The 15,227-nt window shown below is 35.0% G+C and overlaps 2 protein-coding genes and 1 pseudogene across 2 annotated transcripts; all 3 read right to left on the reverse strand.

The window, feature by feature from the left end:
* Positions 1 to 1,529: 1,529 nt before the first annotated feature.
* On the reverse strand, positions 1,530 to 4,554 carry LOC110762242 (GDSL esterase/lipase At5g55050-like). The gene is made up of 5 exons (XM_021964847.2): positions 4,204 to 4,554; positions 3,226 to 3,362; positions 2,916 to 3,146; positions 2,578 to 2,827; positions 1,530 to 1,925 (listed from the first exon to the last, which is right to left on the reverse strand). The coding sequence occupies exons 1-5, from the start codon at positions 4,466 to 4,468 to the stop codon at positions 1,705 to 1,707; spliced, it is 1,104 nt and encodes a 367-aa protein (XP_021820539.1). The 5' UTR covers positions 4,469 to 4,554; the 3' UTR covers positions 1,530 to 1,704.
* Positions 4,555 to 6,072: 1,518 nt separating this feature from the next.
* LOC148295016 (GDSL esterase/lipase At5g55050 pseudogene) lies at positions 6,073 to 8,464 on the reverse strand (annotated as a pseudogene).
* A 1,305-nt stretch (positions 8,465 to 9,769) lies between these two features.
* LOC110762244 (5'-adenylylsulfate reductase 2, chloroplastic-like) lies at positions 9,770 to 12,255 on the reverse strand. The gene is made up of 4 exons (XM_021964849.2): positions 12,102 to 12,255; positions 11,422 to 11,704; positions 10,391 to 11,204; positions 9,770 to 10,275 (listed from the first exon to the last, which is right to left on the reverse strand). The coding sequence occupies exons 1-4, from the start codon at positions 12,172 to 12,174 to the stop codon at positions 10,045 to 10,047; spliced, it is 1,401 nt and encodes a 466-aa protein (XP_021820541.2). The 5' UTR covers positions 12,175 to 12,255; the 3' UTR covers positions 9,770 to 10,044.
* Between the last annotated feature and the right edge of the window lie 2,972 nt (positions 12,256 to 15,227).

The raw sequence follows: 15,227 nt of genomic DNA on the forward strand, positions 1-15,227 counted from the left end.
ATATGTTCTCACATGTATTGTAAAGGACCATAAAGAATATGAGCCACAAAGATGCGATGAGCTGCCTCAGTAGGATGAATTCTATCCCAAAAGAGATGGTCACTTCTGTTGGAGAAATAAGTTGCAAATGGCAGGCAAGGAGCATCCACATTAAGCTTCCAAGACCACAGCAAGCAGCTTTAACCTCAGCAAATCTTGAATTATAATATTATTTATTGCATTAGAGTAAATTCTTTTTCAAAAAAAGAAGTAATTGTTAAAAGAAAAGGAAAGTAAATAATTTCTCAGATTTGAAGCGAGTTAATGTCAAGGCAGAAGAATTTATGGCTACATTTCAGCAAATTCACTCAATAACAAAGCAGCGGCTTGAGGATGCCAATGCAAAATACAAGCAAGTGGCTGATGTGAAGCACTGACATGTCGAATTTGAGGTAGGTGACTTTGTTTGGGCCATCTTGACTAAAGATCGTTTTCCGGCTGGGGAATACAACAAGTTGGTTGCAAGAAAGATTGGTCAAGTGGAGATTGTGGCTAAGATTAATCCAAATGCTTAACGCCTCAAGCTTCCTAGTCTTATACGTACTGTTGATTTGTTCAATGTCAAACATCTCTTTCCTTACCATGGTGACAGTTCTAACGAGGAAGATTTGAATTCGGGGACGAATTCTGAGGATGATGCAGCAAACATCGCTCATAATTTTCTGTTTCAGTTTGATAGGCGTAAGATGCGTAATTAATGTTCTTGGAATTTGTTTTGAGGCAAATATTTTTGTTTTCCTATTTCAATTAGAATTTGGAGTTTGGTTTAGGAAGTAAGTTTGTTGTCCTCTTTCAACTAGGGTTTGGAGTTTGGTTTGTTTATCTTATAGCTAATTGGAAGAGAGTTTTTGACGTTGAATATTAAACTTAGAGAATTCTCTCTATTTTCCTATCAACTTGGTATTTCACTGGAATCAACAAGGCATAGAACCCCTTTGTTCTTGGTTATTCTCATCTAGAGAATCAACAAGGATTGAAGGTTTATTGTTTTCTTTTGTAATTTTCATCATTCTTGCTATCATGCACTGCGTTAGAAACAATATCAAAACATAAGTATAGAATTTAATTTCCACCAGCTATGATCAATTGTTGGTATAATTTGAGTTAAACGACCCTTTTAATCAAGTCGCATTCTCTCATCTTCCTTTTCTTTTTCTTTTTTAGGAAGATGAGAGGGGATCCAAACTTACATGGTACCTCTTCCAACATTAAGAAAAAAAGAAGTCAGAAAATCTAAATTTGTTGATGACAACGTTCAACCAGTAAGAGATAGGTCACGTCATCGAGACGAATTAGGGAGTCCTTTCAACTATGATGCTCGTAAAAGCCACAATGGCTCCTATCTATAGAGATTCTAGACTCAACTCGTCCTAAGTTTAGCACTCAAGTTGAGAACTTAGTATATCAACTGCATATATGAACAATGGAAGTCTTTAACATAAGTCCTGATCGATTTGAAACTTCTAGCTAGATGGTGGAATGTATATATATTTCTTTAAGTTCTGACTGCTATTTAGTTGATAAAGTAACTACATCCATCCATCCCTTAACCAAACAAATGATGATAGAGATAGACACATGTTTGTAATATACGCACAACAAACAAGTGATACGAAATAATTACTTCGCATGTATAAGTGTCAGGCTTAATACATGTCAATGAGATTAAACGGCAACTAGCCTTTTCACGTTTATTGGGAAGGTGTATTGTAAAGGACCATAAAGAATATGATCCACAAAGATGCGATGAGCTGCCTCAGTAGGATGAGTTCGATCCCAGAAGAGATGGTCGCTTCTGTTTGAGCAATAAGTTGCAAATGGCAGGCAAGGAGCATCCGCATTAAGCTTCCCAAGGCCACAGCAAGCAGCTTTAACCTCAGCAAATCCTGAATTATAATATTATTGATTACATTAAGCTAATTTCTTTTTGAAAAGAGAAGTAATTGTTAAAGGAAAAGGAAACTAAATAAAGTAAACTGAAAGGGAGATTCTATGTGGAAAGCATAAAGAACTTTCAAAATCCAAAAAAGTAACAAAGAAGAGAAAAACCCACTTAGCAATATACATTACTATAGACAGTGCAATTCTACTAGGTGCATTTTCAAAAATTCCAATCAAGTTGCATCAATATAATATATATATATATATATATATATATATATATATATATATATATAAAGAATTAACCAACATGAATAAAACTGTCCAAAAGAAAAAACGTACATTACTAAATTGATTCCAAGAAAGTTGAGAAGAGAGACAAACTTATGCAAATGCTTGAAACGTGACCGTATCTTACTAGTTAGAAATAAATGAAGTTCTGAATTGACCTAAACAAATTTATGCTACCTCAATTGGGATCCAAAAGCTTCGGGATTGTTTTGGATTTCGTAGCATTACTCTTACTCACATTTTATACGAAATTGTCAAAGTTTCAATTTGAATCATTAATCTTATGATGAATTCTTATTTGACTATATAAATGAAAGAAAAGAAAAAGATACTACAAGTCTAGCAAGAAGTTGTGCATGGTATTACCATAAGCTGCTGGTTTCTGTATGAAGTTGTGCATGACACTGTAGCCATCAAAGTAGGAGTAGTTTATGCCTTTGATCTCTGATTTCAAATTGTTCAACATTGACACAAGAACTCCATTGTACTTAGCAGCCATTTGATTCACTTCCGCATTGCATTCTTTATCTGTTTGCTCACTCCTTTCATATGGGGTGCATCCCACAAGCGCAACACCAACAATCACAAATTTTCGACCGCCATAGTCATATAAGCGCTGCCAAAACATAATCAATTTTCAGAAATATAATTAAAAATTTAATGTTGACAAAGAAAAAATTAATTAATACTTTGTAATTTGTTACCTTCACTTGTTGTTTTAGTGTGGCTGCCATGGAATTGACATACTGCTGGGGTGAGGTCCTGTTATCAACGGAGGAGCCAAAGTAAGTGTAGATGTCATTGCTTCCAATGATAATGATGAAGAGAGATTTTGACAGATGAGTTTGTGCTTTTGAGGCTCCTAGCTTTTGCACAAGCTGTTTCTGCACTGTCAAATAGTCGTCTACTTGTTCTCCAAAAGATATTGACTGGGGCTGAGACAAAGAAATAAACAGAGAAAAAATCAACATAAATGTAGCGAGATGTGGTGTGGATATGAAGGTTTTCACTTACATATTGTTGATTTGTGTCCTTGAAGATTTTGGCAGCTCCAGAGGCAAAGTTAACACCATTTAGGAAAAGGGTAATGTTGTTGGATTTAGATGCCATGGAGAGATATGGTGGTATGGTTGGTAAGCCCATTTTCTCAGCTGCCCAAAATTCAAAAAGAAAAAGAAAAAGAAAAAATGAGTTATATTATGATAATCAAGCATACTTAATAATTTATTACTAACTAGATGATCATAATTTATAAGCCAAATCCTGCAAATGTTTAATATCTTGTTATGACTCATAACAAGGTTTTAAAGAACTAATTAAAATGCTAATTAGTTCTCCACCAACTTCTGTACCTTAATTAGCAATCAATTACTAATTGTTTCTGCTGCACCTACGCAAGCAGAGAGTGCACAGAAGCATTTATTTATGACCCAACTGCCAATTTGAAGGGCCTCCTGGGCTTTTGGATGCCATTTATTAGTCAGTGACCTGGTCTTAAAGAGTCCACTCAATCAGGAACAGGAGGAGGAACTGTGATCAAGATATGATTGGGATATTGGGCCCCAGTTTTCATTGAATCTGATGGTTACACTAACTAGTTGGACCCCATTATGTTTGTGGCACTTGAAAGACCTCTGTTTCTTCCATTGAAAACAAAAAACAAAAAACAAAAAACAAAAAAGAAGAAGAAGAAAAAAGGAAAATCACCTCTGTTGTCCAATGGTTAAATTGAACTTCCTATGGTCTAGTAGTAACCCAACTCACAACAACATCAACAATTAAGGAAGAAATATAGAACTATATATAGCATGTTATGTCAAACTCTGAATCTAAGTCATTCATCAAATGAAACGTATATGATGCAAATTTATAGTATGATAACAAATAACCGTTAGGTATGAAAAGGGTTGGTTAAGTTGGAATATATGGGATTTGGCAAGGTAAAAAGTCACAAGTCACAAGTCACAATTCACAACAAAGATGGTTGCTTACCAAGAAGATCTGCAGCATTCTTGCCGTTACAAAATCTCCCAGTTGGTGTTTTGGTAGGAAAGTCGATCCCATTGTGAGGAAAATTTGCTTTGGCAAATGAAAACTGGAGGTAGTTGTTGTTGCCCACATCTACTAAGGAGTCTCCAAAAACATACATGGCTGGAACCACCCGAGCCTCTGCAACTCTCAGCGTGAAGCCTCTAAATGTGGAGAAAAAGAAGAAGGAGAACAAACGCAGAAGAAGAAGAAAGAATTTGCAAGCCATTGTAGCTACAACTTGAAGGAGCTATCTGCTCCCACTTCCATGTAGTTTACAGACTTAAATGTGTGAGGCGGTGAGGAGTTTGGTTTACACAATTAAAGAGCACAAGTTAGTGAGGAGGAAATTTTTGTGTACGGAGAGTCAATGTTATTGATGATAGACTTGTCATATGGGGTCCACTCTGATAATACAGGCACTCCATCATAATAGCTTGCGCATGCAGTTGTTGGGATTTTGAAGTCTCTTTCAATTACAGTCTAAACAACTCATCGAATGGCATCCCATATTTCCATTTGAGATGTTATTGCTTTGCTTTATACAAAGGATTTCATAAATGACGGAATTTAAAAATACAAAGGATTTCATAAATGACGGAATTTAAAATGACGAAAATTAATGTTCTAGAATTTGTAAAGTTTTTTGTTTGGGTGACGGATTTAAAACACGGATTTTAGAAATGACGACTTTTAGATGGAATTTAAAGTTGGGATTTATGATCTCCAAATTCCATGTTTTTTCCCACACGGAATTTCTAAATTTCTATGTTTTTTTATCCAAACACGGGAATTGGTTCATGTCAATTTAGAAATTCCGACTTTTGTCAAAATCCCAAGTTTATTTCCCTCATCCAAACGCACCATTAGAGTTTGCTTTTGCATTGTTTGAGCATATAATTTTATTAGGTTAAAAACATTTTAAAGTTTTTTTTAATAATAATAAAAAAATACAAGCAATTTAGTCTAAACTACAAGAGGAGAGGGGTTTCTCACACCCACACTACCGACGTGCCATGAAAATTCGAACATGAGACCACTACCAAGTATCTACTAGACGATTGTAATTTAATTCCTATGGTATTAGTATTCTTGATGATATACCTTCTTTATTGGTAAAACATTTGATTTATGATAAGCTATTTAAAGGGTATTCGACCTCAACTTTCTCAAATATGGAGATTGAAGGAGATTATATAAGCTACTTATCCAAATGATTGAGAGGAAAAACATTGGAAGATGATTTCTATCATACCGTACGAGATATTTGACATTTTCTTTCACAACTATCTTGTTACACTTTATATCATATTTATCGAGAAGCTATTATGGTATCAGATAATTTAGCACATTTAGTACATAACTTATGACCATTCTTGTATTTGGTTTTGTAATTTTTCTTCCTCGATAGTTTTTAAAGTATATAGTTAAAAATAGGATCTGTAGAGGAACGTCATTTTAATTGTACTTTGTTACTTTAAAAAATGCATTTATTTTTTTTCCACTTTTTGGAGGCAAGAGAGTATATTCTTTTTGTTAGATAAAAGAAGCATTTCAGTGATAGAGATTTGTGAAATGACACTTTTTTATAGCACTTCAATCAGGCTTCGACATGATCCGATCTCAGATAATGATAGATGTATTCGCAATCAACACTTAATTACTTTCATTATCAATCCCAACTGCATTAATTGGAGCTAATTAACCATAATTATCCAAACTAAACGAACAATGCATTGCCATCTGGATGGTTGGCAGGTTAGGGTTCAGCAGGACATATTTGACCGAAAACTCCCAGAAAAAAATATCCACAAATAATTTTTGATTTTGTAATTAAACCTGAAGCAGGTTCTTCACATCGATTGGAAATGTGTATTGTGAAGAACCATGAACCATGTAATCCGCAATGATGCGATGAACTGCCTCTGAAGGATGTAATCTATCCCAGAAGATATGGTCACTTCTGTTCTTACAACAGGTTGAAATTGGCACACAAGGAGCATCTGCGTTCAGACGCCCAAGCCCACAACAAGCTTCTTTAACCTCATAAAATGAGCCTCTAAAGCAAAATAATTATAAATTATGCAAATTTGCGAACCAAACCGAAGCCTTTTGATGTATAGCTCTAGAGCTCATGTGGTTGGCTTGGAAATTGGGTTTGGTTTTTGACACAATTCTTTGATTTCTAAACCATAGAAAATTTGCAAAACTTAAAATTTTAAAAGATGCATCCTCTTGTAGAAGCGTGCATGCATCTTACCTTTTCTTTTTCTTTTTTTTTTTTTTTTTTTTGGGTAATCAACGTGAGAGGAAAATAAAAAGGAGAGAATACCATTAAACTAAAGGGGGTGTATTCAATTAAGATTTTAAAAGAGTTGAATGGAGTTATAAAGTTTATAGAGTTAAATGTATTCAATTGATTTCTATCAACTCCACATAGAGTATGATTGAATTCCTAGATTGATTTTGATGGTGTTTGTTAGAGTTTTGTCGTAGATTTGAAAAGAGTTGATTAGAGTTCTAAATATATATTTTTTTTATTTTTTATTTTTTATTTGGTTTGTTTATCGTTTTTCTAGATTTTCAAAAGAGAAAAGTACCTTTACAACCAAATAAGAAAAGGGCATCCAAAGAAAATAGATTTTCTAGATTTTATTTGGGTTATAAGGTGTTTTTCCTTTTCCTTGTTGTGAATCTCCCATTTATAATGTTACTAGATAATACATGCAATCTTTAATTAGTTCATAAGAAAAAATACATATATGAAGATAATTTTTTTCCTTTTTGTTTTGGCATGGACTAGATATATATATATATTGTACATTGATAAAGAAGGGAAACACATAACAAAAAAAAGGATGATTGTAGATGAAGAAGGCTATCGATATTTGATGAACAGCAACCAAAGAAAAAGGATGATATAGAAAAAGTACAGAAAAAAAAAAACAGCAACCAAAAAACTATTCAAGAAAAATAAAACAGGAACCAAAAAAAAAATGAAAAGAATGAAAAGTAGAAAAATCGTAGAAAAAGTACATGCACAGCAATAAATATGATGATGATGTACTGTTCATTGATATTTGATGATGGCAACAATAACTATTCAAGAAACACCAACGATTCATACATGATGTGCATCGAATACAAGCAACATCAATTGCTTGGATATATGATGATGTATAGCAACAACAATTATTCAAGCACTGTAAAGCGTAGAAAGCGTAGAAAAAGAGAAGAGATTTTGCACACACATTCAAGGACTGGAAAGCGTAGAGCACGTTCAAAGTTTCTAGGGTTCACATAAGATTTGTCAAAGCCTTTTGTATTTATACTTACCACTTTAATTTCTAACGAAATCGGGCAACTTATTAATTCCTTCAAAATAAATTACTTTTTGAATACACCTAAATTTTGTTTGACTTTTAAAAAGTCATCATTGAATACACCTAGATTTCGATGTATTTTTTTAATATCAATTGAAATCTGAATTGAATACACCCAAACTTTTACGAACTCTTTTAAAATCTGAATTGAATACACCCAAACTTCTAAACTCTTTTAAACTCTTTTAAACTCTTAATTGAATACACACCCCTAAGAGTTAGTTAATGATTTCTAAGAATTCTAAGAAGGGGAAAAGATTAAAATGGTGTACCATAATTGGCCGGTTTCGAAACGATGCTCTGCATGACACTGTGGCCCTCAAAGTAGGAGTATTGTATGTCTTTCAACTCTGATTTGATATTCTTGAGCACTGATCCAAAAGCTGCATAATACTTAGCCGACAAGTGATTCATTTCTATATTACATTCTTCATGTTTGTCATCCACCCTCACAAATGGGATGCATCCAATTGGCCCAACCCCAACAAGCACAAATTTACGAGCATTGTAACTGTACAAACGCTGCATTAAAAAATGTAACAATTTTCATAGAAAATAAAGAAAATAAGACTAATTATGAAGTTTAACGAGGCTAATGTAAACTTGTAACTAAGCAACATTCCAAATTTGCTTTATTTTGGGCCAACGGAGTCTACTCCATTGGGAAAAGGACATGACTTGCAGACTAGTGATTTTAGGTTCGAACCCTCATAGTACCATAGTAGTGGGTCGAACCTACGTATCCCTTGTACTAAAAAAGAAAAGGCTTTGTTTTTAATTAATTGGATTCTACTACAAATTTAATTTGTTACCTTGATTTGTCCTTGTAGTGTCTTGGCCATCAAGTTGGCATACTCCGTTTAGGGGATTTTATGAGTTTTATTAAGAGCAAAGTAATTAAAGAGATCATTGCTTCCTATCACAAAGGCAAAGATGGATTTTGAGAGGAGCTTATGGACTGCAGATGAGGATCCTAGCTTTTTCGTCTGTTCTTGATGCACTTCTACTTGATTTGTCAAAGGTATTGACTGACTCTGGATTAAGCATTATAGGATACAGAAAACGAAAGGAGCCGATCTTTTAATATTTTCTTATTCTCTCCCATGATTTTTATTTTTGATTTATTTATTAATTACCAAAAACAGATTTTGATTAATCGAACATTTATTCATTACAAAAAAAAAAGATTTGTTTAAACCGAAGAGTGAGAATTTCCTGAAAAGGTAAAAAGTGAACATACTTATTAATTGGAGTAAGACAACTTGAATATTAGCGAGAGAAAAGAAAACTGTTATTGACACTCCAAAATAGTCATCATGCATTTTTCCTTAACGGAAACATAAAAGTGCAAAAAGAGTGGAAGATAACTATTTTAAGGTGGTTACGAGCATTTATCATTGCTCCCAAGGTCTAGGTAGGTTCGATTCCCCTCCTCTCACACCCTTGTTTAAAAATATATAAAAAAATAAAAAAGGATAAGGAGTGGAAGATAACTATTTTAAAATGCTAATAACAATTCCAACATGAAAAAAGAATATATAATATATAATATAAAGCATTGTCACTATCCGATCGCCAAAATAATATTTCAAAATATGTATAGACAGTTGTAAATTATGAATTCTTTCAAGTTTTGATACTTTTTTATTTGATATGTATATCAGATGGAAGCTGTTTCATAAGGAAATACGCCTTTGAAGTCGCTGAGGAACACTTGAACTGTAACGTATCAACAATTACTTGTTTTATTGGACGAATGCTTGTTTATTTGTTTAGTTCTTTGGTTTGAGAAAAGTATTAACACTATTGCGATCATTTGTTTACCCCACAACAAAAAAACACACACACAAAAAAGTGATAAGTAGTCTTGATAGTCCTATAGATTGATGCCTAACCACCTCCAAATCGTCACAGAACTCAATGGAGGATGTTTTCTTTGAAGACTTTTGGAAATTTTGCCACTAGCTTTCACAAACTAATAAGTTACTTCATTCTCTAGGTATAAACAAAGTTACATACGACACGCACGATAAGTTAACGTGTCGAATTTGAGTTTAGGATAATTTCATAAAACGCGACAAATTGCAATTTCTATCTGTCCCCTACAACTTATACAAAGGCTTTTGATAAAGTACATTGACTGCAACTTCATTGAACAGATTGATGAATAGGTAGAAGGACTACTTCTAATGAAGACAACCATCGTTTTTATTCAGCAAAACGTGCAGCAGAGATCGACGTGATGATTGATCTCACACCATATTTACTTTACAGGGTTATATTACTCAAAACACCATAACCTCAAGATAACTGCCTAACTCTGCCTAACTCTGCCTAAGACTTAACACCAGCAGTTCCTTGCACTGGTGCTTTCCGGTAATAGGGTATCAGGTGAGGATGCGGATGAGGATGCATCTAGTTCTCAGCGGAGGGCATTCACAAAAGCCAATAATGTCGCAACATCCCTCTTCTCTGATGGATACTTGATGGGCATTGATGCGTGCTTGGGGTAAAACAATATTGTTGGAAAGCTCCCTAACTGCAGCTCTTGTTGTGCATATGTCTTATGTTCCCCATCAGCCCTGAACTTACCCACCTTCACTCCTGTCCCTGCTAGATTCTCTGCTAACTCAATATATGATCCTTCCATTGCCTGCAAATATTTCCGGGGAATAAGAAAAATTCAAGTGAGACACAGTTGAAAACTCAGCATATTTTGTGCAATCCACACACTATATATGCATGGCAATATCACAAGTAGTATTTACCTGGCAGAATCGGCACCAAGGTGCATAAAGCACAACAAGCCAAGGTTCACTTCGGTTTTCCAATCTAGTCAGGTTCTCTATCCCAGTCCTGCTCAAGGAAACCAAGGTCTTGCTGTTAAAGATATCTGGGACATTTGCACTCCCATTTGTTGCTGAAATCTCATTTCCATTGCCATTGAGGTGTAGCGCCTCTTCTTTTTTAATGTTTCCTTTATGGAGGCCGCACTCCTTCGCCTCAGCATCCTCCCACCACCATCTTCCTTCCCTTTCATGCTGCCCTGGTAGAACTGGCCTTGTGCATGGCTCACATCCAATTGAAACGTAACCTTGTGAGTGCAAAGGATTGACAGGAACGTTCATGACTTGGAGGAAGTTCCATATGTCAGGGCCTTCTACGTTGGCAACAGGATTCCATTTGACCAAGCTGCCAATTCCACCATCGATTCCTTCAAATGATGGGTCCAGCTGGACAACTGGAATCTCAGCCCTTGTGCCAGGAGACTGATCTTTTCTCTGCCCAGTGATCCAGGCACGGAGACCCTTAAGGGCCCGCCTTAAAGGCCTAACCTTCCTTACTCTGCAGCACTCCTGGTGGCCATCTTCATAGAATGAGAATAATCCTTTGCCTCGCACCAGTCCTTGAACTTCAACAGCATCAGGGAACATGTATTCAATGTGAATGCCATAGTGCTTCTCAACGGTTTCAAAAAACTGGTACGTCTCTGGATTTAGCCTCCCAGTATCCAGGCTAAATACCCTGAAGGGCCGACCAGTTATTTTGGCATACTCAATCAAGGCGATGTCCTCAGCTCCACTGCACAAATTAACATTAACTAAATTTAAGTTTAGCTCTTCATTTCTTAGTTACAAACATTTGAAGAGGAAGGATTTGAACCATGGATCTCCTTCTCCTCATTAAAGGAGATGTGGCTACCAACTAGACTATGTCTCAGCCCCATGTGTTGGTGTTCCATGAAAACTCTTCAGACTGGAATAAGAACACAAATTAGTACTATAAATGGTGAATATACCTGAAGGCAATTGCAATATCGTTTCCAAATTTGACAAGAGCCTTCTCCATAATTTCAAGAGGGGAAGCGTTTTCCATCTCTTTGGCCAGTTTTTCATAATCTTCTGCTACATTGTTCTTGTCAACCTCTGCAGCAGCCACTTTTGCAGCAAGTGGAACAACAGATTTGCTCCTGTGCGTTTCTGCAGAAATGGGTTTTAGCAACGATGGTATCTGGCAAGAGGGCCCGGCTGTCGATATGAAGGAGAATTGATCCGATTGACTCGCAGAAGATGTCCATGGAGCTAATGGGATTCAAACAATAAGCAAAAAACACATGAGATCCCATTCAATGAAACAAATTAAAGAACAGAGAATGAAAATCCCCAAAATATTAATTCAAATTTTACTTCCACATATCTAAGAAACGAATCACTAGCGTTTTTGTTACATCATTGTCATGGGCTGCAGGAAATGGGTCATATATCAAAATCAAATTTTTAACATAAATAATCATCATTTCGTATCACATTTTATTGCATTTTTATTTTTTGCTAATCACATGTTATATTTACACCCAAGAAATACTACGGTTATTTATTAATAAACACCAAATAAATTAACTTAATTCCAAACAACAATAAATACATGAATAATAAAAAATTGCGAAATTGAAAACAGGGAGAGAGGGTTAGAGTGTACCTTTGGGCTCGTGCGGAGAGAACGAAGCGCGAAGAAGAGAAGAGGGAGAAGGAGACGAAGCTGTGAAAGCCATAAGAGAGAGAAGGAGAGGGAGAGAGAGGGAGAGAGAGAGTCTGGCAGTGAAGAGCGATGGCGTGGAGAGCAGAAAGAAAAGCAATAAAATGGGTTCTGTTAACGAATGCTGGTTCATTGAATCTGGACGCTATATCGTTCAACACCTCTCTACTTTGCTATTCCACGTGGCTTGTTTATTGGATGGTGTTGTTCGAGTCATCAAAGTGGGATCCTCAAATTATGGTGCCATTTCAAGATGTCAAAAACAGAACAAATATTGCTATTGTATTTAGAAAGGTTATCAGCAGCAACGTATGTTTATTAAACATACTCTTTTTTTTTTTTAATGTTTAATAAATGTGGGACAAATAATATTATTGAAAAAAAAATAGACTGTTGTGATTCCAATACCTCTTAGAGATTCTCTATTAATAGCATGTTTGGGATGGCTATAGAAATAATTTCAATTCATGATATATTGGTATCGAAATGTTTCCAAGGGTTAATTATAGTTTAGTACCATGTAGTTACACCCTGAAGGTATGTTAGTTTCTATCTTTTCAATTTTTACAATTACATACCTTGATTTTTTTAATTTGTTACAATGTGGTTCCGCCGTTAAATCTCTCCCTTACAATAACTCTTCCTCCCATTATTACTTCAAATTTTCCGAAGTCAAAATTTTATTTTCACACATCATAATCGAACACAAGGAGTTTTTAGAAATTTTGGGTACATTTTTTGGATTTTGTATTCATTTTTTGTGAATTTTTTGAGGTAAAGACACAAGAATGAAGCTATGATGACACGTGGCGTTACATGATACTGACACCTGTCGGTGATGACACACCTATGAAACGCTACCATGTGTCATTATATTTCATTTATTACTATTTTACAATGCTTTAACTTCTATAAATCATAATAAATCATAAAAATTCACACACACAAAATCATACGAACTCCTTGTGACATTTACTTCATATTTTAAGCTTGAAATCAATTTTGATGTCAAAACAAATAAATAATTGGATAGATGTGTGGAGGTGGTATGATTGTTAGGTGCAAGGTTTTTAGCTTGCCTTTTGGTTTGGCAAAGATGACAACGTTCAATTTACATCATCTGTTTCAATACTCACAACTCTTTCAGCATATTTCCTTGCCTTCAAGGTTGGAAGTTTTTCCATTTCAATGCAATTTCCTTCCTTTTTATAGAATCTAAAGTTATGACAATATTTTGGTTCTGCACTGGACTTTTACATAGCTTGCATTCTTTTGTACAAATTTTCTTATTCAATTTCCCAAATTTGAATAAGTATTGAAGCCCTAATGAAATCTTTGTGATGCTTTTATGAAACATATTTTGACAAAAGTCAAAATGCCGTGTTTAGAGCTTTACAAATTATGCAATGTGCTAATATTTTCTTCTATTACCCAAAATGATGCACCCATGACGCTCTAGTGAATTCGTTCGGACACTTTTTGGCAGCGTGATACTCGTAGAATGGATAAAAATGATTCACTTCCTCCCTTTATTACTTCAAATTTCCATAAATAGTAATTAAGACTTCTTAGTAAAAATAAAATAAAATTTAGGAAGCTTTAGTAAAGCGATGTTGAAGCTGTAGTGAATCCTTTTGAAGCGTTTACGAAACATATTTTTGTGGCAAACAAGTGATGTTGCAACATTGTGATTCTGAACACAAGGCAACCAACGCTTTAAACAAGGGCATGCACAAATTAAATGAACACAATAACCAAGAAAATATGTCCCGTATGCCCATATGGAAGCAATAAATGACACAAATGGACAAAATATTAACAATATAATGAGTATTCTCATTAAACCAGAGAAACAATGACCAGTATGCATAAGGCTATGAGATGGCAAACAATCATTATCAATAATTGGAGCCCTGTGAAACCTATAGGCTAGCATAACTCAAAACAGGCCTTACCTGCAATGAATGAACTCCACAACACTGTTGTCCTCTATTCAGATGCAAACTAGAAGAGAAACATGAATATATCACAAGGAAAATTAAAATTTCTTTTCTTTAAGAGAAGGAAAATAAAAATTTCTGAAGAGCCCCTAAAGCGACTTATTCCTGTTTATGCTAGGAACTCTAAACCTACTATTTGACAGTTGTAAAACTTTTTCCCCGGACTAACCATTCAGTGAAGCGGAGGGCAAGGCAGGGAAAAAAACCCTCGAGTCTACATCTATAATCCCAAACTTTCCGCATACCCGCACACCCAATACCCATTTCGCCAAAATTAATGTCTTTGCATGAGATATATTCAGAATACCACATTTTTAAATGTTCAGATTAAGAAAAGGAAGAGGACTGTACCAGATTTCTTAACCAGAGCAAGGAAGGAAGGAGATAACCTCAGCAAGAGACAAGAACCAGAGAAAATAAAGAGAAGAGCTCACTTGAGGAGACAAGAACCAAAACATAGTCTTAATCATCAAACACATAATAACATAGCCGAGTTGTTCAATCCATTCTATGCTTTTCTATAGCCCATAAATCAGAAATATTGGTACAAAGAGTAGACAACAAGCAGAGACATGGAATTAAAAAAAAACCGCAAGATCATCAAACAAACACAATCAATCATATTCAACCCCAACATAAATCATGCCCACCCAAACAAAAAAATCTAGTTTTTTTGCCTTTCATCTAAATAAAACACCTCAAATCTACACATACAACCCCAAAATTTTCACATACCCGCACACCCAAAACCCATTTCCCAAAGGGAAAGCTAAATCCAGATTGGTAGTCAGTCATGACAGTTTTCACGAAAAAAATTCAGAAGAGGAGAAGAGTGATGCTTTGTATAGAAATGAAAGCAAGGAAGCCAGTCTATTGATCCGTCTCTTGATATGGGTAGATGGAAAAATAGATGAGAAAAGAGGGATGTAGTTCCAATCAAAAAATAAAAGAGGGATGTAGTTCATGGAGATTGAAAAGTCATCTGGAAAGGTAAAGCTGATTGCTTTAAGTTTTGTAATATAATTTTGGGGCTAAAATATCAACGTTCAAGAGCAGAGACAACAATTTT

The sequence above is a fragment of the Prunus avium genome, chromosome 4 (assembly GCF_965620075.1).
Source record: "Prunus avium chromosome 4, drPruAviu1.hap1.1, whole genome shotgun sequence".
Lineage (NCBI taxonomy): Eukaryota > Viridiplantae > Streptophyta > Magnoliopsida > Rosales > Rosaceae > Prunus > Prunus avium.

Coding starts and splice junctions, on each gene's coding strand:
- LOC110762244 (XM_021964849.2), bottom strand. CDS start 12,174: ATGGCTTTCACAGCTTCGTCTCCTTCTCCCTCTTCTCTTCTTCGCGCT. Junction 11,205..11,421: donor GATATTGCAATTGCCTTCAG/GTATATTCACCA, acceptor TAATTTGTGCAG/TGGAGCTGAGGACATCGCCT. Junction 10,276..10,390: donor CTTGGTGCCGATTCTGCCAG/GTAAATACTACT, acceptor AAATATTTGCAG/GCAATGGAAGGATCATATAT.
- LOC110762242 (XM_021964847.2), bottom strand. CDS start 4,468: ATGGCTTGCAAATTCTTTCTTCTTCTTCTGCGTTTGTTCTCCTTCTTC. Junction 3,363..4,203: donor GAATGCTGCAGATCTTCTTG/GTAAGCAACCAT, acceptor AATTTTGGGCAG/CTGAGAAAATGGGCTTACCA. Junction 2,828..2,915: donor CACTAAAACAACAAGTGAAG/GTAACAAATTAC, acceptor ATGTTTTGGCAG/CGCTTATATGACTATGGCGG.